The sequence below is a fragment of the Simochromis diagramma genome, unplaced genomic scaffold (genome assembly GCF_900408965.1).
Source record: "Simochromis diagramma unplaced genomic scaffold, fSimDia1.1 OVJJ01000343.1, whole genome shotgun sequence".
Lineage (NCBI taxonomy): Eukaryota > Metazoa > Chordata > Actinopteri > Cichliformes > Cichlidae > Simochromis > Simochromis diagramma.
Window position 1 is genome coordinate 11,578,427 of NW_024386831.1, and position 22,517 is coordinate 11,600,943.

Below are 22,517 nucleotides of genomic sequence, written 5' to 3' on the forward strand. Positions count from 1 at the left end.
TGTTAAACACATACAAAGTCGGACTGTGCCATATACAGCACAGTAACAAATCTATGTAGCACTAGTTGCTTATAGGAACATGGCTTTACAAAGTGGGCTCAAAGGGAAAAATAAAACAACCGGCCAGTGGGTAGTTTATCACAGAGATCTGCGTATGGTGAGTCAACACTGCCTTATTACTGACATGAGAATAGAGAGTCCAATATTTGTACCAACAAAAGATTGCAAACAAAAATAAGCATCCATGGGAGCCTAGGGTATATTCTTCTTTCTACAGTGCTCAGACAAGAGGTACAGAAAAAGAAAAATTGGAGATTCACATACTGAAATAAATACAGACAGGAGAGGGAGAATAGACAAAGTAGACTGGGGAAATGAGTGAACTGAGTTTTCATTGGAACCCTGGGGATGTATGTAATGAGTTGGAGAGAAGCATGTTTGCCTAGTCTGGTTTACACTGAGAAATGACCCTGTGAAACACACAGTGTGGCCCTCTCATCACACACACATTCACACAATCACTGACTTGGAGGCAACCCAGGCCAGCAATGTTGACAAAAGAAGTAGAAAAGGTGGTGGTGTATTCAGTAAAGAATTTCTACTATAATGCTTGGCTCGGCGAGGCATTCCTACAGCGTAACGTTGTCCAAAATGTGGCATTGAATTGCTGTCACTACTTGATACTGAGACAAGTCTTATAGTTAATGGGACACCGAGCTGTTAAATAAAAAAATCACAAGCTCGATGGCATCATACAGACACTTCTTGTCACATTTTAATTGAACTTTTTAACACAGTGATTACAGATGCATTATTAATGCATTAATCCCTAGCACTTAAATCTGATGCTAAACCAGGACTTGTGATTTATTGGGATTGAGACAAGTGTCACCATTGCCACAACCAAGCAAATGCCAAGGACCAAGGACACCTTGTGTGGATCATTTGCACACTAGCTGCTTTGCAAAAAAGCAGTGTTGGACTTCTGGGAGTATAAACACTGCAACCTAGCATGAGCAGATATCCCACTCTATGTGAGACTGCACAGCATTTGTATCTACTGTCCCATATCTTGAGAAAATATCCCACATTTTGATTGGCCTCGGTATACAAAAGATGAACTCATGATTGTCTCAACAAGAAGTCCTTGCTGACAGTCTTGGTAGCTATAGCAATAAGTAATAGGGATATATATGTGAGACACCGTAGAAGACAAAAAGCAAGACAAAAATCAAAAGTTACGCACTAGGAAAAAGACATTTAAATAGAACAGACTATATGTCCTCCACGTGATCAGTGTCAATCCTTTTAACCCTCTCAGGCTCAAATTAAACTTTTTGTTGCTAATGCACAACCAAGTCCTGCAGTGGTACTTCTGAGTAAAAAAAACTCATAAAATATGTATGTGAGGTAATCAGGTTGTTAGTATTTAACTGTTGCAAATCTGCAACGCCTGCCTGGAGAGGGTTAACTGCATCCAACCACCTTCTTCTGCTCTGACAAAGATTGATGCAGAACGATGTAGTTGACAGAAAGTTGAAATAAGCTAAAAGGCTTAAAGAATTTCAGTACAATTCACGCAATATTTCCTCGATCTTTTCTTAGAATAGGCATTGCCAGCTTGTCAGTCTTAGTCTGATATGATTTTTTTTATGTGATTTTTTCTTTTTTTCTTTTTAAGAGCTTAGTGGCTCGATGAAACTTCAGCAGACAGATAGAAATATGTTCCAGTGGGTAAATTACTGCCTGTCCCAAGTTTGATGGCAGTCCTTCACACATTTCAATTGTTTCCACTTAATGTCAAACTCATAGTAGGGTCCAGTCCATGATTATCTGTGATTTAACTTAACTTTCTTTTTCTTTAAAAAAAAACCAAAAAAAAAACCATCAGTCTTACTTTAGAGGTGGAGATTCTTTCGAGAAACACTGAACAGTCTTTGAACTTTAAGAGAAGACTTGAGAAAACCGACTCGGGCACAGGGAGAACACACAAAGGAAGGCCATTACTTCAATTTGAAAGAGACCATTGGAGCCGATCTGCTAGTATGGTTAAAGGAAAACACTGGGAAGTGAAAATAATAAGTAATATGCAAGGCCAAGAGACAATATGAAAATTATGTGGTGTTGTGTTCACAACAGTGCAGGCCTGCTTGTTATCCTCTTAGATCATGTGTACATTAGACTCAATGTGCCTATGAACACATGTTCTATAGTATAACCTTTTGTATGGCTTACCAATAATAAATTCATAGTGGCGACTTTGTTTGAGGTGGTAGGCAGTTTAAACTTAAGATTTAAAGTCCTCCTCTTGTCAACTGCATTCCAATGCCTGATTTAATCATTAAGATATAACACTTATTGATATCGCAGTTATCACGCTGTATTATAGACCTTGTATTCAGTTGTGTAGAGCCAGAACTGACTAAACATATGACAAAGTCTACAAGTGGATTTCACTTCCCTTCCCAGGCAAATTAGTGTGATGGTTGAACCGTTTCCACATTTCACCCATCACCACTAATATAAAGACAAAGCTATTCATCAAGCCCCTTGTGTAAAACTTCTCCAAGAAGCTGTCCAGGTTGACTGGAAACAGCATTTCAGACTGCACTGTGCTTACCACAGCAAAACAGCAGAATAATAATTTTTTTTTTTTTACTTAGCAGTACCCAGATCAGTTCTAAATTACTCACATCACAACTACAACATATGGAAGAGAGTGCTGTTGGATTCAGAGAGTCAAAAACCAAGAAGTCATAAGGAAGAGAAAATGATTCTTAGTAACAGAACATGCAAGTATAAAACAAAATAGAGAAAAAAAGAAGAAAAGGAAGAAAATTCTGGGCATCATAGCTCTGCGTATGCGGTGGCTCTGATGAATATGCTCATTAGTATGGCTCTCATGACAGATCACTCCATTAATAATCTACGGCTATGATCATGGCCTTGACTGAGAGGGAGGACCACAGGGATGTTGCCTCAGAATGGAGCCCTGTCACTTGCAAGAACCTTAATAGCCATGTGAGGCCGCAAGAGTGCGTGCGCTGACGATAAACAGAATAAAAAATGTGTATTTTCAAGACGCAAGCTTAGATAGACGTTATTATGAGTCTCATTCAGAGAATTCTTTTTGTATTTATGAAGGACAATTTGTGTTTGTGTCAACTCAAGGGTGGGCACCTTATTAACCGAGGCCCCTGGTGGCTATTTGAGTCTCCAGGAGCGGTAGCCAATTATTGAAAACACAAAACAATATATGCATGGGACACACTGTAACACAACACAGTGGTAAATAATACATCATCATATCTACCCTTTATGAATTATAAATCTCTCCATGTTGACAACTGTTCACAGCAGGCATATATTTATTCATATACATGTAGCTTATCTCATTGTTTTTTGACAACGTAATTTGTATGATTAATTCTATACCATGAAAATGTTACACAGCATGGGGGTTTGTCAGCAGCGGCATGGCAAGACTAAATGCAAGCTATGATCGCCTTTGGTGTTAAATAAAAAGCACTTTATATGTGGTGTGATCACAACTGTGTCCCAAATTTAACTGATGGTTTAATATTTTCCCTTGGCAACTCACTTGGGCAAAGCCTGCTTCTGATGTAGCCAAAAACAGCAACTGAAAATTTTGTCTAAGATATTAAATCAGGGACTACAGGGATTACTAAGCCATTTTCCATTGTCATTCGGATTCTCCTGGCTTTTTAACCTGTTATTTTTCGGTGTGTATGACAATTTCATGAACCACTCAAAAAATGCAAGATATTTGGAGATTTAATCACAGACATGGGAAAGCCGCACACATTAACACAGTCATAAGAAACAGAACATTTTCATAGGACTCCGCAGTCCTGTGAATACCTACATCATCATACAGCCTATGATTCAGTAGCTTGTAGAACAACAACGAATAACTTGAAGTAATAATTGTCTGTATGACTTTATCAGTTTCTCATATCACTGTGGAAGATTTTTGACCCAACACTATTTTCCACTGTTGCCTCATTTCATTGTGTTTTGTACAGGTCTCTGAAAGCCCAGCCATAATATTTTGAATCAGGTTGAGGTTTGGCCTCTGACAGGGCCATTGCAACACCTTAATTCTTTTCTTTTCACCCATTTTGCTGTAGATTTGCTGTTGTGCTTGGGATCAATGTCCTGTTGCATGACTGACCTGGCTTGGGGTAAACACTTTACTCCAAAATGCTTTGGTATACAAACATGTTCATGGTCAAGTCAGTAACACTAAGGTGCCCAGCTCCCTTGGTTGCAAAACAATTGTTCACCCTTCCACTACTGTGCGTGAAAGTCAACAATTTGGTCTCGTTTTTCTGAAGAACATTTTTCTAGAGGTTTTGTGATTTGTTTAGATGCAAGTATGCAAACCTAAGCTGCATTGCTGCCATTTTCTTTTTAGAGGCCGGGGAATTCTCCCAGAAACCCTTCCAAATGACTCACACTTGTTCCACTTTTTTCCAATGTTACCGTCATGAACTTTAACATTTAACATGCTAACTGAGACCAGTCAGAGATGTAGCTCTTGGGTTTCTTGCGATTTTTTTTGAGTGCTGTACAATTTGATCTTGGGGTGAATTTGCTTCCACTCCTGGGGAGGTTGTCGCATTGTGTTGACACTAATCTAAATGCTTGAGACCAGCAGCCTGCCCACACTTTACATTTGCTGATGATCCCGTTAATCAAGAGTACTGAAGTAGAAGCATTTGGCTTTCTTATTTCCCATGAAAGCAGTAAAGGTACTGCACAGACTCCAGTGAAAACCTTTTTCATATGAGTCTGTGAAGGTTCTCAGTCATCCAGGTCATCGTAGTCAAAGGAGCTTGCAAAGAAAAGCGTCTGGACTTCTTTAAGTTGCTTGAAGACGTTTCACCTCTCATCCGAGAAGCTTCTTCAGTTCTAAGGTCAAATGGTGGAGAGTCCCAGATATAAACCTAGTGGGAGTTTCCCCCCACAGAGGGACAAAAGGACCCCCTGATGATCCTCTAATCGCCTGAGCCAAGGTGTGAAACTGGGTGTGGGTCCCAATCAGCCAGAGTTTCGGGTGAGGATGCCAATGTTCACATTTTGGACAGAGAGGACAGATGGTTTGAAAGAGGAGTGAAAGAAACCATCTATGTCCACTGTGAGCGACCATCTTTGAACAGAGGCGGGGGTTTACGACACCAACTCTCTGCCATCTATAATCCAGTTTTGAGATCCCTTCCCAGATGCCTTAACGCCCACTCACATCCTGGGCCATCTGACCTCAGGAATTCGCATGATAAGGTGGGGCCAGGTTTCACAATGAACACACCCGAAACTCTGGCTGATTGGGACCCACACCCAGTTTCACACCTTGGCTCAGGCGATTAGAGGATCATCAGGGGGTCCTTTTGTCCCTCTGTGGGGGGAAACTCCCACTAGGTTTATATCTGGGACTCTCCACCATTTGACCTTAGAACTGAAGAAGCTTCTCGGATGAGAGGTGAAACGTCTTCAAGCAACTTAAAGAAGTCCAGACGCTTTTCTTTGCAAGCTCCTTTGACCTTTTTCATATGACTTCATGTGTATCTGTCAGCTATTGATACTGACAACAAAATTCTAACAATTTGTAATAAACTCCATGATACTATAACACTGATTTCCTGCATTCCACACTTCCCCCACTAAAGTTAAGTAAGACTTTGAATTATTTACTTCACTTCTACATAGAGACGAGGAAACGGAGGTGCCGGTGTCTGCTGCTGAATCCATAAACACTCACACTTTACCAATAGCCACTCAGTTGTCCATGGCTTGTGGCCATGTGCTACGGACTAACATAAACACATTTTTTTTCTCAGTTTAGAAATTATGTTGTAATGCATTTGGCCTCTGTCGCTTGAAACATAATAGAACAGTATCGTTGTTGTTTTCCAAAGCAAATTCAAGCATGCATTCAATAAAAACCCTTGATGAATGAACCAGAATGCCACTCAAACCACGCACTAGGTTTATCACCAAATATCACTTAGAAAGTAAATACACTGACCATATTAGCAAATCATGTATTTTATACTTAAATAGGTAATAATGGCTCAGTTTCCTTACCTTGGCTATCTGGACACACCAATTGAGCAATAGCTGTGATCCAATGTTGTCTTTGTGCTCGTGGACATAGTCGAGCAGGCATCCGTGAGGCATCAGCTGTGTGACCAGCTGGATTGTCGGACTCAAGCAGACACCCAGCAGTCGGACCAGGTGCGGGTGCTCCATGCTAGCCATGATCAGAGCCTCCTGAATGACACAGATATACACTCAGGCATGTGGAGGGTAATGATTACAGGTGGCTGTTTTAATCTGTAACAGTATGTCAGCAATGTTTATTTCCAACAGTCGTCATTTTCAATAAACACATAAAAAATATGCTATTTATTAGAAACATGTCAGATTGTGTGATGGGTATGAGGTAAACTGTGCCAAAACAATTTGGCTGCAGAAAAGACTGAAATGTATTTATTTGTGTTTTTCTTTCTACTTGTAATATTTTTTTTATTTAATAATAAAAGAAATGCTTTTTCTTTTAGTTCTCCAAATTGTGAATGGATAAGAAGATGGCACTTTTCACTGCCTGAATTACAAGTTGAGTTTCAAGAAGTATTTTATTACTGGGAATGCTAATTACATACCTGAGGAGACCACTACATTAAAAAAAATGACTAGGATCCTAGCAGCACATCTCTCTCTCTCTCTTCAAATTTCTATTCATCTCTTCCTCATAGTTCCTGTCTGTTTTTCTTTGTCTGCAGGGACATATTGAGTGGAGCAGCACATGGTGGCATCACCCCACAAGTATGATAAGCTTCCCTTTCACTTTAGCCAAAGAAGAATTTGATGCTAAATGATGCTTTTGTACAGCCCCACTTTTAAAATAATACACCTGCATTAGGACACAAGCCTGAAAATTGTGTTTTCAGCACCAATTTTATATTTATTCTGATGTCTTGTTTTAGTCTACAGTGTGACACTCTTTTGAAAATAACCTGGAAACAGCCTTGGCTGTCTGGTGCGAGTGCTGGTTCTGGCAACTCCAGCACTCACAACGCTCACTGAACTGGCACACCTGAGACTCATCTTCACATCAAGTCTCTTCACTCCATGTTCAGTATCCCATGTGATACATGTGTGATGGCCAAATTCTAGCTCTTGCATTTTGGTCTCTAAACAATTTAGTTCTTTTGTAATGCTCCTGTACTTCAGGTCAACTCCTTATTATTACACCAGTTAGGTCTCCAAGCCAACTCATTTCTGAACCTTGTGCCAGCCTCTACTCATGGCCTGCTACAAAGAGTCAGCTACTCTGGACTAATGCAGTAAACTTCAGCTTCATATGTAACAAAGTTTCTGTGTCTGCTTTTAGATGAGCGATTTTAACTAAAACAAATGTTATTGTAGCTTGATGTTGTTCCCTTTCATCTGTCAGTATTTGTTGCTGCAGGGATTCCATTAAACAAAGATTTCACTAGTTAAAATCAAATTTGTAAGACCATGAATGCTTTTATGCCAATGTTTTTCTTGGTGGCCTAGAAGCAAAGGCAACACACAGATTTAGGTATCGGCTGTGTTTTGTGATATTTACGTCAACCTTAATGTTAGCTCAGACGAGCCTCTTGAACACACATTTATCATCTCTGACAGTGTCTTGTCTTCCCCCCTTATTTCTTACTGATATGCTGTGTCACCAAAACTGAGATGAACCACTCTCACAAAGGTAATTTTTAAACTTTCTCTTTCACTTCTATCAGTTTGATAAGAGTTTGAATGTTTCTTTCCCTAAATAAAATTCATACTCAAAACAACATTTCCTCATAGGTCAGGCTATTCTGCATTCTTTCATGATTGTTTTATGGCTTGTTTGTGCATGTGGAATGTGTCAGAATATTCACTGTGAGAACAGAGAACTAAGATTCTGCCTTCTGCCCAAGCCTTGAACATCCCACGGAGCACTGTTGAAGCGATCATTCAGAAATGGAAGGAGTATGGCACAACTGTAAACCTACCAAGACAAGGCCGTCCTCCTAAACTCACAGGCCGGACAAGGAGAGCGCTGATCAGAAATGCAGCCAAGAAGCCCATGGTGACTCTGGACGAGCTGCAGAGATCTACAGCTCAGGTGGGGGACTCTGTCCATAGGACAACTATTAGTCGTGCACTGCACAAAGTTGGCCTTTATGGAAGAGTGGCAAGAAGAAAGCCGTTGTTAACAGAAAACCATAAGAAGTCCCGTTTGCAGTTTGCCACAAGCCATGTGGGGGACCCAGCAAACATGTGGAAGAAGGTGCTCCGGTCAGATGAGACCAAAATGGAACTTTTTGGCCAAAATGCAAAACGCTATGTGTGGTGAAAAATTAACACTGCACATCACTCTGAACACACCATCCCCACTGTCAAATATGGTGGTGGCAGCATCGTGCTCTGGGGGTGCTTCTCTTCAGCAGGGACAGGGAAGCTGGTCAGAGTTGATGGGAAGATGGATGGAGCCAAATACAGGGCAATCTTGGAAGAAAACCTATTGGAGTCTGCAAAAGACTTGAGACTGGGGCGGAGGTTCACCTTCCAGCAGGACAACGACCCTAAACATAAAGCCAGGGCAACAATGGAATGGTTTAAAACAAAACATATCCATGTGTTAGACTGGCCCAGTCAAAGTCCAGATCTAAATCCAATCGAGAATCTGTGGGGAGATCTGAAAACTGCTGTTCACAAACGCTGTCCATCTAATCTGAGCTGGAGCTGTTTTGCAAAGAAGAATGGGCAAGGATTTCAGTCTCTAGATGTGCAAAGCTGGTAGAGACAGACCCTAAAAGACTGGCAGCTGTAATTGCAGCAAAAGGTGGTTCTACAAAGTATTGACTCAGGGGGCTGAATAATTACGCACACCCCACTTTTCAGTTATTTATTTGTAAAAAATGTTTGGAATCATGTATGATTTTTGTTACACTTCTCACGTGTGCACCACTTTGTGTTGGTCTTTCACGTGGAATTCCAATAAAATTGATTCATGTTTGTGGCTGTAATGTGACAAAATGTGGAAAAGTTCAAGGGGGCCGAATACTTTTGCAAGCCACTGCATATACAGACTAGCACCTTTTTCACAATATGTTGTACTGGGTCAGAATGTCAGAAGACAAATGCCAGACTCACACTTCTAGAAAATTCATCATGTTTACCAGCATAGACTGAACTGCCAAAGATCATAGGACCCCTTATTCTGTTTAAGGTTGAAGTTCCTCTTGAAGTGAACAGCAAGGTTCCACTCAGTCAAAAACAGTGCAATTTTATTCAAAACCTTGACATCAAAGTGACTTCGTACTTTGAGATTGTCAGCATTCTATGTAGTAAGCAAAAAAATGTAGTAAATAGACCAAGGTCAGATTGCTGCAAATCAGGAATATTTGCCTTTAAATATAGAGCAATGGTTTCTTTGTGCTGATGTTGTGTATTATGAAATCTTTCTGTTATACTCTACAGTATGTAGACACAAAGCAACTGAAGCTTGTAATATTGCATATGATTGCGACATAAACACTAACAGACCCCTATTAATCCCATGGTATAGAAACTCTCCAAAAGACAGAAACAGGCTTAAATTTGCTCACCTGCAACTTTACAACAATTGAAAATTCATCATCGGGTGGGTAGGTATACGCCAAAATACACAAGACAGGCAGGTGTGGCTGTTTGCTTTTACTGGGGAGAGAATCAATGCATAAAGCTCCAATGAACACTAACAGAGAGATGCAACCACTATACATTTTAGAACTGATATGGCTCATCTATCACAATGCTTACATAATGAGGTCCCTGTTTACATGCCAGTGATGGGTATAGTTACACTGAGGGTAATGGTAAATTGGGCCAAAGTCTTTGACTGACTGGCTTTTCCTTTCTGCCTGCAGGATTCCTTACAAGCAAATTTATATTGTGGTGTTTACTTAGCACTGCAGTGGGGTATCCTGTAATCTGTTAGCCCTGCATCCTATTCAGATCCCTTCTGTGAGCTATTATCCAGAAAACAAAATACTTCCACAGCATCCTAAAGAGCATTTCTTGAGGTTTCTATATATAAAATAAGTATATACAAGAATTATGCTAATTGAAAAACACATGACATGAGGAATTGTGACAATAGACTTTAAAGCCATTAAGTGGAGAGGTAGGGGCAGTAGTAGTTGTGGTTAGGTATTGTAAAAAGAGAGAGAGAGAGAATATGTCTGTGAATAACAAACCCTGTGAACATCCCTTTAGGCCCTGGAAAGCACTACTGTTGGGCTGAGATAACAGTTATATAAAACACAAAAAGGGATTTGCAGGGGTTGTTCTTTTTTGTACACTGACTGTATAAAGTTTACATCCCCACTGAATTGTAATTTTGCTGTTACAATTAAATACAAGCATTAGGAAACACTGTTTTTACAAACTTGTGCTACTTCTGTAGCTCGTCATGAAGGTAAACTGAAATAAGGTAGTTACAAATCTTCAGAATTGTATTAATATGTAATAATATTAAAACAATTTCTTTAAAAAAAAAAGCTAAACTGAAACTTTTTCTCTTTTCTGTGGATCACTGTTGAGAAGTGCTTTATAGATTGCTGCATTTTGTGCATTGTATGGATGTCTCACATTATTAAAACTGATATATTGGAGGGCCTTGGAGAATAATACCTGAGTAAAACATTAATAAAAAAGAAAATAAGATTTTAATTATCTTTAATCAAAACTAAAGGAATAGCATGCTCTAGCTGTTATCCTTACTGCATACACAAACATGCACACTCCTAAATGCATGCAGATCGATACACACATGCCAGTACTGCAGGGAATAAACACCCTTTCCTTTTGCCAAGCACTTGCTGAAAGGAGACAGGGTTGGTATTTTATTGTTAGCCATAAAAAAAAGAGAGGTTCCCTTCTCTTACTGCACCACAGGTAAGGAGTGGCAAACTCCTACACAGAACCAACCACACACACACGCATGTTGAAAGACAATCAATTCTCTGTGACATTCTTCAAACAGTCAGTGGCAAGTGAGACTGGGGCTTTGAGTGGCCTGCAGCTAGAAGGTCACCAGTCAGAAATCCCAGTCTGCCAGGAAAATAATGGATGGCAAAGTAAATGAATGGCACTCTGCTTTCCCTTTGTAACTACCACTGGTGTTCCCTGGAGCAGAAGCTTGAGCCCCCAGCTGCTCAGCAGTCAGTCATTAGAAGACCACTGTGGATCTAGACAGAGGTAATGGAAGGTATTCTTAAAAAGAGAAAAGAAACCCCAAAACTATTTATGAGGAAAATTAACCAAGTTTATGAGTAGATCCACATGGACACATGCCTTTCTGCTGTTATATACGTTATCTCCACTGTTTCTATTGCCCCTACATGTTGTTATCTCATTTCTCTGTCTGATTTTCTGATTGTCAGACAACCTCCCAAAGCACTTGGAACATAAATTAAACACATATGGGATATTCATCAAAGACATCGTGATAAAAATAGAAATGCTAACCCTCCAAAACTCTTCCTTTTAGACTGTCAAACTAAGTGCAAAACATGAGTGCAAGTGGGTCGCTTTCAATGTGTGTGTGTGTGTGTGTGTGTGTGTGTGTGTGTGTGCGTGCGTGCATGGGTACGTGTGTTGATATGAGTTATTTCATCTGCATTGCATCATCACAGGGTAATAATTTTGATTTTTTTTTCACTCTTCCTTTTGAAATGAGCCAAGATGTGAATGTTTTATAAATGGGGCCTAGTGCACTGTGCTAGGAGCCCATGGCATGGTGCGTGTATGTCTGCATATGTAGGGCTCCTACAGGCCCCTTATGGTTTCTAGTCTGCTGTTTGTGGGGTTCAACTTTAGTTGTTAGAGATTTCACTTTACAACCATCTGTGTAGCGCTTTTGTAGGTTAGTTTAGCGCTAAACTGAAGTTAACTTGTCAGCAACGAATGCAATGTACAGCTGGTTAAAGGCCTTTAAAAGAAAAGGTCAGTGTTCGCTCCCTTACATACTGTAAGTATAAATTGCAGCACCTTTAAACAGTGTGACTAACAGGCTTTGGAAGAAAAGGTTGTTACATTACATTTAGCTTGTAATTTACCTGCGTATATGTTATCTTTATAAAAGCTGAGTTTGAATTGTATTGTCAAGTCTCTTTTTTTGGATTTTGTTTTCAAGATACTCACATCCATGAATTCCACATTAGCCTTGGGTCCTGTGGCCTCATTTAGGATTTTAATGGCAACAGGGATTTTCACAGTTTCCCCCTCTGGGACCCAGATACCCTAAAGAAGAAACGCACACAGACACATACACACACACACACACACAACATGATGATGAGTCATTACACTAATTGCACAGTCACAAATCCTCTACTCACAGAAATGATGTTTAAAAAAAGTATTATAACTCCTGGAGGAACAGCAGGAATCTCAATAAATTGAGCGTTTTACACTCTAAATTCTACTTTGTCAGCTTTATAAATAACAACGTTCCATATTCTCACTGGCTGATTATAAAAATGAACTGCATGCTGTACGATTAAGGTTATTTCGCCCTTCAAAAAGACTTGGGCAAAACTATTTAATCATTTTGAAGTATCTAATTTTAGGGAGGTTTAAAGTGATTTAACAGCTGCCAAAGTGGATGGAATATTTGAAAGAGGAGAAAAATGAAGTACCTCTCAACTTTTTCAAAGTGATTAAAATGTGTTCCACCTTTGTTCCACCCTTATGTGACTACACATCCAGAGTGACAGAAGGCCTAGATTTCACACTTAGCCAAAAAACAACTATCCCATCAAAGAATTATCGTCATTAGGTGATAATGACAATCGATTTGATGCAGTTTTATGTTCCCTTTTACATGTAATTCTGCAGATGATCATTATTCAGCACAATAATTTAAGGGCACACTTTATGAAAGCTTGGACATCGATGTTCTAACTGGAAAAAATGGTTTACAGGTTTGTAAATGCCTCAGTTTATTAACAACACATTTATTTAAAACTGCATCTGCAAACGGGCTGCTACAGCTAACGCTGCAGAATAAAATGACATATTTTACATTAGGAGAACCTCCTGGGAAGGTGTCTATGCCATCTCCGTGCCATGTCCTCCTGTTTTGCTTTGAGTTTTTTTTTTTTTTTTTTGCACATACAATGTATACCATATACTTGCCTAGCCATCCATCACTATGCTACACCACTAATACAGACCTACACACACCTTTCTTAATTTATTTAATTGCTTGTGATCTATGAGCGGGTTGCAACACATGAACTGCACATTGTGACAGAACATGTGACAGAAGAATCTATAGCTCCAAGTTGTTCTCTTAATGGTGAAATGCTGAGTTGAGCCAGTTAAGCATATTGCCACCAACTATGGATATGGGTCAAATCAAGGAACAGCATGTGGCCTTAGTTTTATTAAACATAAACCTAAATATTGCTACACTTTAATTAACTAACTGTGTTTTAGCTGTATGAGCCATCCTATAAAGCACTCAGTTTACAAGTTGGTCTAAATGCTGAACCTATGAACTCTCAGCTATGGAGATTAGGTACAAGTCTGATGTCTTCTGGCTGTAAAAGACCTGTCAGGGTTCTATAGCTCACCTATAAGACTTGAAACTGACTATACAGCATATCCTTACAAGTCTAGAAGTGCCTTGAAATTTCCCAGGAGAGCATGCAAGACCTTGCTTTGAAAAAGGACATACACTGATGCCACATACCTCTGGCCTAAAAAAAAGTGCTACAATGAGAATGGGTGGACACAAAAAAAGACGAATTATAATTTCAGTGAGAGAAAGTCTGCTCTTTCTAATTTCAGATTTTTTTTTTTTCCAACTTCTACCCAACCCTTCATTGCTCTTATGGTGACCTCAGCTACCTCTTATTTCACTGTCACCCCAGGGGTCTCAGTGTCTGCTATTACTTATTCTTTTCATCTCCCGCCTCCAGCCTTCCATCTCATTTCCTGTCATTAATGATCCTGCAATGTCCCTCTTGTCTTTTTCTCATGAAGTGAGAATGTGAACACAATGTGACATCATGGTTTCACTTTTAGTAGAGGAGCAGTTAAGTATTTGAAGCTAAAATGCAAATAGTCACTATTAATTCACATTTGATTGTATTTTACCTTGTAAACAGTTCCAAAAGCTCCGGAGCCGAGGATCTTGACTCTTTTGAGTTCTGTTTCTTTCAGGATGCGAAGCTGGGCTTGATTGGGTGCCGTTCCACTGGGTGTTAAAGGTTCCACCAACTAAGAATGCAATAAATAAGTCAGTGAGTGCTGGAAGACAAGTCTAGAATCTACATAACAAAAGCTACTAAGATTAATTCATAATACTTTTAATTAAAACATCACAACTTATCACAGGATTAGTCCAATTGCTTGTTGCTGAGCAATTAAATGCAATTTAGCTTCTCAGGATCTCAGGAACACACTTCCATATTAGAAAAAAACAAAACAAATAAAACCCCAAAATAAAACACACCTTTCTTCCATGCAAAATCCTTCTTTAGAGGATAGGACAGTTTCTAAAAGCTGTGACCCAAATTCCAGGAAGTCAGGTAGTGAGACAGGTTGTACAATAACAATAACAATAAAACTGAAATTACTATTTAAATTGTAGAAAAACAAGAGTAATTTCATACAAAAGTTTGACTCAAATGCAACATTTACTCTTAAGGAAGGTTCCAGTGGGTAAGAAAAGTACACACACACACTGGGTGGGTGGACAGGCAACATGAACACCCAAGTTTGTGACACTGATAACTCAAGAACGAAGCAACGTAGGACTTTCAAATTTATACTACAGGTGTTTCTACTAAAAATCTCAGATGAGTTTGAATCTCAAGGTTAGAGGTCAAATTTTCTGAAAAACTTGTGACTCAAGAACAAAGCGACATTGGAGTTTCAAATTGATACCATAGGTGTATCTACTAAAATCAAGACAGCTGGTTGTAGTTACGTTTATTGCCCCTGCACTTGTGGTTACAGTAGGGTTGTAATGGAATTTTTTTCCAGGAAGATAAATCTAGACTATGATGAACCATTATTATGACGTTCTCTACGGTAAAAGGAAGTGAAAGCGATACTACATGGGAACAGAAGAGAGTGATGGAGAAAGGTGGATGAAAACAGAGAAAGACCGGGGGAGACAGATAATTGAGGCAGCTGAACGGGAGTTGAAATTTTTGTTGTCTCATTACTGCTCAAGTGGAGGAACAAACAGATGAAATAGTAGGAGAAGCAGAAAGATTATATCCGAGGAGGGAGGAAGGAAGATGTGGAGCGGGAAAGGAACTGTAGCAGAAACAACAACAAGACAGCGATGGAGAAGCGAGCTGCTGAATTAGTCAGAGGATGCAAAAGCATAAGTGAGAGAGCAATATAAGGAGAATTAAAGGAGAGGGCGGAAGATTAGAGAGGGAGAGAGGACAGAGAGAGCCTAACAGACAGAGTGTAAATCAGCCTGGCTGTGCTTGGCAGCTTCTGTCCCTCTGGCTTATGGTTACCATTTGATTAAAAACAATAGCCATTCTTCATTTAAATGGAATAACAAATCAGCTTCTGCAGGGTGGAAACAAGTAGGCTGGGGGGCCACAAACACACCCAGGACAATACAGACGTCTTTAAAATGATCTAACCGTACACACACAAAGGCAAAGCTCTATGCTATTTCCACTGTGCTGGGAGCTGTCCAGCATTAGTGGTGCTGAAGATGTTGAGGCTGTGTAGCAGCCGAACAGCAGCAAATGTAGCTATCCACCTTCTCTCTCTACACTGCATTTCTGAACCTGAAGCAAGTGCTGCCTGAAATATACTGATCAAAATATTAACACCACATATCAGATCTTGATGAATGAAATATTTAAGTTAACATACACTATATGTGCAAAAATACTGAGTCACCTACACATTACATCTACAGGAGGTCCAAGGTCCATGGAAACCATGCCATTGAGCTCTCGGTGCACGGTGTTTGTGTTGATGTTATTTGCCACTGTGCAATTATTGAATCATCAGAGCCATGGCAACCTTTACACACAACACACCTCAGCACTCAGCGACCCTTCTCTGTAACTTTATGTGGTCTTCAATTTTGTGGTTGAGTTGCTGCAGTTCCTAACTGCTTCCACTCTAAAATAATTCCACTAACAGGTGATTGTGGAATATCTAAGAGCAAAAAGAATTTTGTGAATTGTCTTATTGTAACAAAGGGTTCCTGCCGCAATATTGCACTCAAATTCAGTAAGTAAAATAATGTAATTTGTTGAAAACAACGGTTAGTGGAATCTAAAGTGCTCAGTCATTTGCAGACTAAATTCAAAGTCATACCAAAAATCTAAATTAAATTGCTCAAGTGTTGCTTCATTGTTTTAAGCAGTTTATATGTTGCTATTCTATTAATGTGGTGAGCTGGGCAAAATGACATTAAAACCATTAGACAAACATTTCACGTGCAGACTGATCTGATTAGATCTATAGTCCATCAACATTTTCTTTTAACAAGTCTAAAATTATTTGTTATATAGTGATAGGATCAGGGCGAAACTGATGCGCAGTGCCTGAAAACTAACTAGTTTCAGACTTTATTTTAAGCAAATGACTATTAATCAATGAACCTGCAATATAAGACTTTCCCTGCAATTACATAAAATGCATAATTTAATGTAAATACTAAAAATTAAGGAAAAATTATCTTTTTTTTTTGCACCCCAGAAACAAATTAAGACAGGATGGTTTCAAAGAGAAAAAAAGATTTCCCATTTCCTTCTCTGCTCCTTCATTCTATTTCTTTATCTGTCCTTGGAGCCAGCCGCTACTTTTGGAGCATCTAATACAATTATTGGGTCATAAATACAGTATTTTTTATTAAATAAATGACATGTAACAAGAAAGGCTCTGTAATATATTAAAATAGTGCCTGAATTTATGTATGACTACTAAAAAGAGACTAATGTAAGTACTCAAGAAATAGTGGCAGTTTAAGGGTGGACCATATATGAATGGGTATAAAAGAAGTATAATAATTTATCATCTTGATGCTATTTTTTTTTCAAGACTCTTCACTGATACTTGTGCCCTGAATAGAGAAAAAGCACTGAAATGAGACCTTATTCTCAGTGTGGACACATAAGTACATTAGATGAAGTACTCTTCTGTTTTTTTTAGATAAAGAAAGAGTACTTTTGCCTCTTCTAATGGTATACTCCCTTAGCTCTTCCTAAAAGAAGTGCCCCTATAATGCACTATAGGATATTCAAACCTGAGTCGTCAGAGTTTCTAAAACTTTCTACAGTTCTGCAATAGTTATTTAAAATCCACCAGTCAGTCTCTATTTTATTTCTTTTTGCTTTTTTCAGTCTTGTTTTTCTCATATTTTGCACAAGCACAGGCCTGCAAGCACATACAAATGAAAACGTCACATCCATATATATTTCCTATGTCTACGCATTTTGACATAACAAAGTAATGTCATGAATTGCATTGTAGTAAAAACGGTGGCATTATAAAGGCTTTCTTAAAAAAAACAACAAAACACTTTTATTGCACAAAATGACACATTGTACATGTGTGTTCATTATGATGGGGACATTTGTTAGATAGGTTTATAGTCTTAAATGGTAATTATGTGACAATTTATCTTAGGCCATATTAAAAGTATTCCAAAAGTAATGTAACAAATTATTTTCTCTGGAGACTAATTAAGTAACATAGTGCATTACATTTTTTAAAATAATGAGCAATGTGTAATATGTTTCAAAAGCAAAACAAATATCTTGTGATTCCACAAAAGACCATTTTCATCCATTTGCTCTGTGATTGTGAATTAATGAGTCTGAGAGGAGGAAACAAACTAACTAATGAACCAAACACTGGTACGTAAGAGGCAAAATTCCAATCAACTTTGAAATGAATGAATACATTTACAAGGAAAATCGATGCATTTTAATAAATAATGGCCTACATTTCCCAAATTAAATACAACAAGCTCACTATAGTGAAAGGTGTAGCAGTAGGGGTGATGTAGACAGCAATAAACTTTCATTTGTCTATTTTGCACTTCCTGGTGAACAAAGATATATCCATACTTCTTTATTTATTGACATTTGTTGTTTTCTTCTGAATAGGTCATTTTACTGTAACCTCTCCTCAAAGTCTGGAAGGATGGTTTGTGATAACGTGTTGATTTGGGGACAAAATCAGTTGTATTTATTTACTGATAAATCCAATTGCAATGTAGCCTGTAATTTGATTATGTAATCTTCTCCAGGCATAACAGTACCTTGGCATATTAGAGGGAAACAAATACGAGAAACAGAGCCAAGATTAAAGTAATAAATTTTACTTTTAGTTCTTTAAAACTATGGCAGAGTTATTTGCACTAATGGGATCCAATTTTAGAGGCGTATACTATAAGATCTCTGTTGACACAAAACATTTAGCATAATTTGGGCCAAGGTAACTTAACCTATGTCCTTAGTTTCTGATTATCTTTCAGTGCAACAAACAGCATGCTCTTTCTCGCTGGAACATCAGCTTTTTTTTTTTAACTTAATCCACTTTCCTGTTTACCTCTGTCTCCAGGAAGCGGCGAAGGGCCCTCTTTTTCTTAATGTTCTTCCGTCGCACAGACACTGCTACACTGAGTACCATGATCACCACCATGAAGAGTCCTCCGATTACGCCTGCTGCAATCAGAGGGGTTCTGAAGAAAAGACATTGGAGAAGGAAAGGGAAGAAAATACATAAAGAACAAAGGGCATGCAATGAAATTACAGAAAAGGAAGAATGTTACTGGGTATCAGTATAGAAGATCACACACAAGCACAAACTAAACTAAAAATACATCAAGCAAACATCGGGCTTATACAAGCACAAAGATTAACACACATAACATGTTTCTACAATATATATCCATGTGGCCGATCCCTTAAAAACCTCTTCACCTTCGGTTTTTGTGTATTTTCCCACTAAGCTTCATGTGGTAACAAATATCCCTCCATGCCCTCTCATTAAAATCGGGGCTGAGATCAAAAACATGGAAATAATCTTCAAAGAGAATCCTCAGAACCACACTGATGCTGTCACTTGAAATGAAGAATCTCAATATTTTTACTGATATGCACCTCAAACTGTCCGAGTTGGCTGTCTGATATACTCGGCCATGGCTGGTTTATTTGATCTATCGGAAGAACCGTTCATAATCAAAATAAGGATGTTATTCAGGGTTGTATATTACGGACTTCAAGGATACACCTCTATAAAATGATATCACATTCAGCCCTGTTCATGGGAAATGAAGAATGCTTTATCTCTCTGTCATCACAGTCTGTGGCTGCACAGGGGAAATCTCTATACATGTGATGGTTAAAAGAAAGGGGGTCTAACCAATGAAGACACGCAGGCACTATTACCTTACTTTAGATAGAGACAGGTGTCAAATTCAAGGGAAAAAAAGCAGAAAAGGTGCAACGCATTATTGTATAGTATTTTAATATAGTATATTATTGCATGCTCCACTGAATTTCTAAAAATGTTGAGCAGGCACAATTGATTCAGATTTTGTAAAAAGATTGCAAGTGACTTTCAAGGAGGGTTTAATGTTTCAGTCCCATAGACTTCATTATTCATAAGTGCTTCAATAGCACAGTGACTAAATTACAGATTGTTGCATTTGTATTTAGAGCTATCAAAAAGACACAAGTACATAACTAGGGTCAGAAATTATGGTTGTACCCATTTAGTGACTCTGATGTTTGGGCATCTGGGCATATGCTGTGATCGGGGCTTTTTCTGGTGTGCCTTGGCTCTATTTATCCTCTTACCTATCACCATCACTGAATCACAATTAACTTGAGTCAACTTGATCAACTTTATCCTATGATTTGTGACTGGAGCTGTTGTGGTGGCATCACACCTTACTTAGACACTATATGTTATCCTAGTCTTAATTTTACCCCAATCTGTGTCTTGGAACCAACAGTGAAGGAGAAAAAAAATACTCTAGATATATAAAAACTGTGGTTCTTTAGATTGTCCACTAAAGACTTTGGATAATTATAAAATGCCCTGGTGACTCCATGGCATCATCACGATTCTTTGGTGAAACAGCTTGATCGTTGCCAACATACACAGGTTTGTTTCTCGGAAAGAAGAGATTGAGGCCATTTTAAAATCCATTTTAAAATTGCTCTGAAGCTACAACCAGGTGATGTTTACCTTATTTTTGAGGCTTACTAATATCTGCAGATGCAACACACTTACTTTATCATTTACATGCGATATGTATATACAAAGATAGCAACACTGGTTTCTTGCTGCCACAATGAAATGATTAGGCAGCTAGTAAATACAATAAAGTAATTCAGTGCACCCGGGGGTGAAATGCACCAGCATATAATGCCTGTGAAGCCCTGCACTGCTTCTACAATCTGGGTTTTATATGGATTAAACAAATGAGATATGGTATAACGAGATGATTAGTGAGCTTTAGAGGTGCTGGTAGACTATTTTGGAAAATAACCTAGACTAATTGTTCTCCCCATTTCTCATCTTTATGCTGTTATCTATCTCTTGGTGTTACCTCCATATTTAATGGGCAGTTATGAAAGTGGTATCGATCTTCTCATCTAACTCTCAGCTAGACAGCAATGGTTTTTTTTGTGTTTTTCTCCACAAAATATCAATAAATTTCTTAAACAGAAAAGTTTAAGAGAGAGTGGTAAATGTAAATATTATGTTTGATTTCATTAACTTACGCGCTGCAGTTTCACTACGGATGCATTTCAAAGCAGAGCAATGAAGCTAATTTGTGTGAAATGAAAGCCACACGGTTAATTTTGTGCACGTCTTATTGTTATAGAATGAAAAGAAAACTGATGGTGAAAGACACCGTCAGCATGGCACTGGCAGTAGCTACATGAGGGTTTTCTCACAATGACAAATGTCATTTGGCATCGGGATAAACAGCTAATGTGCAATTCATTCTATACACTCAAATTTGGTGGCTTTTGCACACTCAGCAGAAACTTGATAGCACTGGGTTGAATCTCCTTCTGCCCTCAGAACTAGATCTAGATTTGAAACATTTCGACAAAACGATGGAAACACTCCTCACAGATTTGACGTCAGCTATACATTCATGTATGCAAACATCCCACTTCACTACAAAGGTGCTGTACTGGACTGAGATCTGGTGACTTCGAGGCCCTTTAAGAACTCACTGCTGTGTGTGAAACCAGTCGGAGATGGTGTGAGCTTTGTGGCATGGTCTGCTGCTTTCTGCTTGAAGCAGCTATTGGAAGATGCATGTTCTATGGTCATAAAGGGATGGACATGAAAACAATACTCAGATAGGTTGTGGTGTTTAAATGATGCTCATTTGGCACTGAGGACCCTGAAGTGTGGGCTCCTTATCCCCCATCAAATTACACCACCAGCAGCAGCCAGAACTGTTAATAAAAGGCTGGATGGATCCATGTTTTCAGTTTTTTTTGAATATTGCCGCAGAAATCAAAATTCATCAAACCGGGAAAGATTTTTTCCTTCTATTGTATGATTTTATTGAGCCAATGCAACATGTAGTCTCACCTATTTGCTCTTAGCTGACAGGAGTGACACCTGGTCAGGGCTTCTGCTGCTCTAGCCAATGTGCTTCAAGGTTTGACGTGCTGTGCATTTGGAATGGCTCTTCTGCATACCACAGATGTAACGAATGGTTATTTGACTTACTCTTGCCTTTTTGTCAGTTTGAAAAAGTATAGTTATTTTCCTCTAACTTCTGGCATCAACAAGGCATTTTACCCAGAGAACTGCTGCATATTTTTTTTTTCTTTTTCAGAACATTCTCCATAAACCCTAGAGATGGCTATGTGGGAAAATCCCAGTAGATCAGCAATTTCTGAAATACTGCCATTAGAAGATTTTGTGTAAAAAAAAGAAAAAAAAGAAAAGAAAAAGGCTTTGTGTAATGACATGACACTTTCAGCTATGCTCAAAAATGACACATCTAACAGTTAACAGATTTACTACTTGTGTGACACATCAGAGCAGGCAACTAGACCTGATAGCTGTGGCTACAGCTACATCCTGGCCAGAGCTATCAGAGATCTGATAAAAGCTGATCTCTTCACAAGGTCGGCTGATAGTTACTTTCAGCCATCTGCTGCAGTCCCCATTCATCCTACTGGCAGTTTCCCAAATATTATTTCAGAAGCACACTTGTAGATTTAGTCTTTTGAAGGATATGACTTGTTTTTTCTGAGCTACAGTAGAAGCTTCAAGATACTGAATACTGATTGGTCAGTATCAGGCGGAATATACAGTAAATGCCTTTACAGTGATTATCTCTATGTGAATGTACGCTGTGCTGCAAGACGGTAAAAGCTTCTTTCGTTTCACTTTTTTTGACACCCACTTTGATAGTCATCTCATTACATTTACCTTTT

General features: G+C 38.7%; 1 protein-coding gene across 3 annotated transcripts in view; it reads right to left on the bottom strand.

Annotated features, from left to right (window-relative positions):
• The window catches only part of erbb4b (erb-b2 receptor tyrosine kinase 4b), a 305,088-nt gene that overhangs the window by 43,643 nt on the left and 238,928 nt on the right, over window positions 1-22,517 (bottom strand). For 2 of the 3 annotated variants that reach the window (XM_040027856.1, XM_040027857.1), the window contains exons 17-20: window positions 18,643-18,775; window positions 14,197-14,319; window positions 12,235-12,333; window positions 6,109-6,294 (exon numbers count right to left, since the gene is read on the bottom strand). In XM_040027856.1, the coding sequence (XP_039883790.1) occupies window positions 6,109-6,294; window positions 12,235-12,333; window positions 14,197-14,319; window positions 18,643-18,775 (541 nt within the window). The remainder of the gene's footprint in view (window positions 1-6,108; window positions 6,295-12,234; window positions 12,334-14,196; window positions 14,320-18,642; window positions 18,776-22,517) is intronic. The other variant, XM_040027858.1, reaches the window with a different exon arrangement.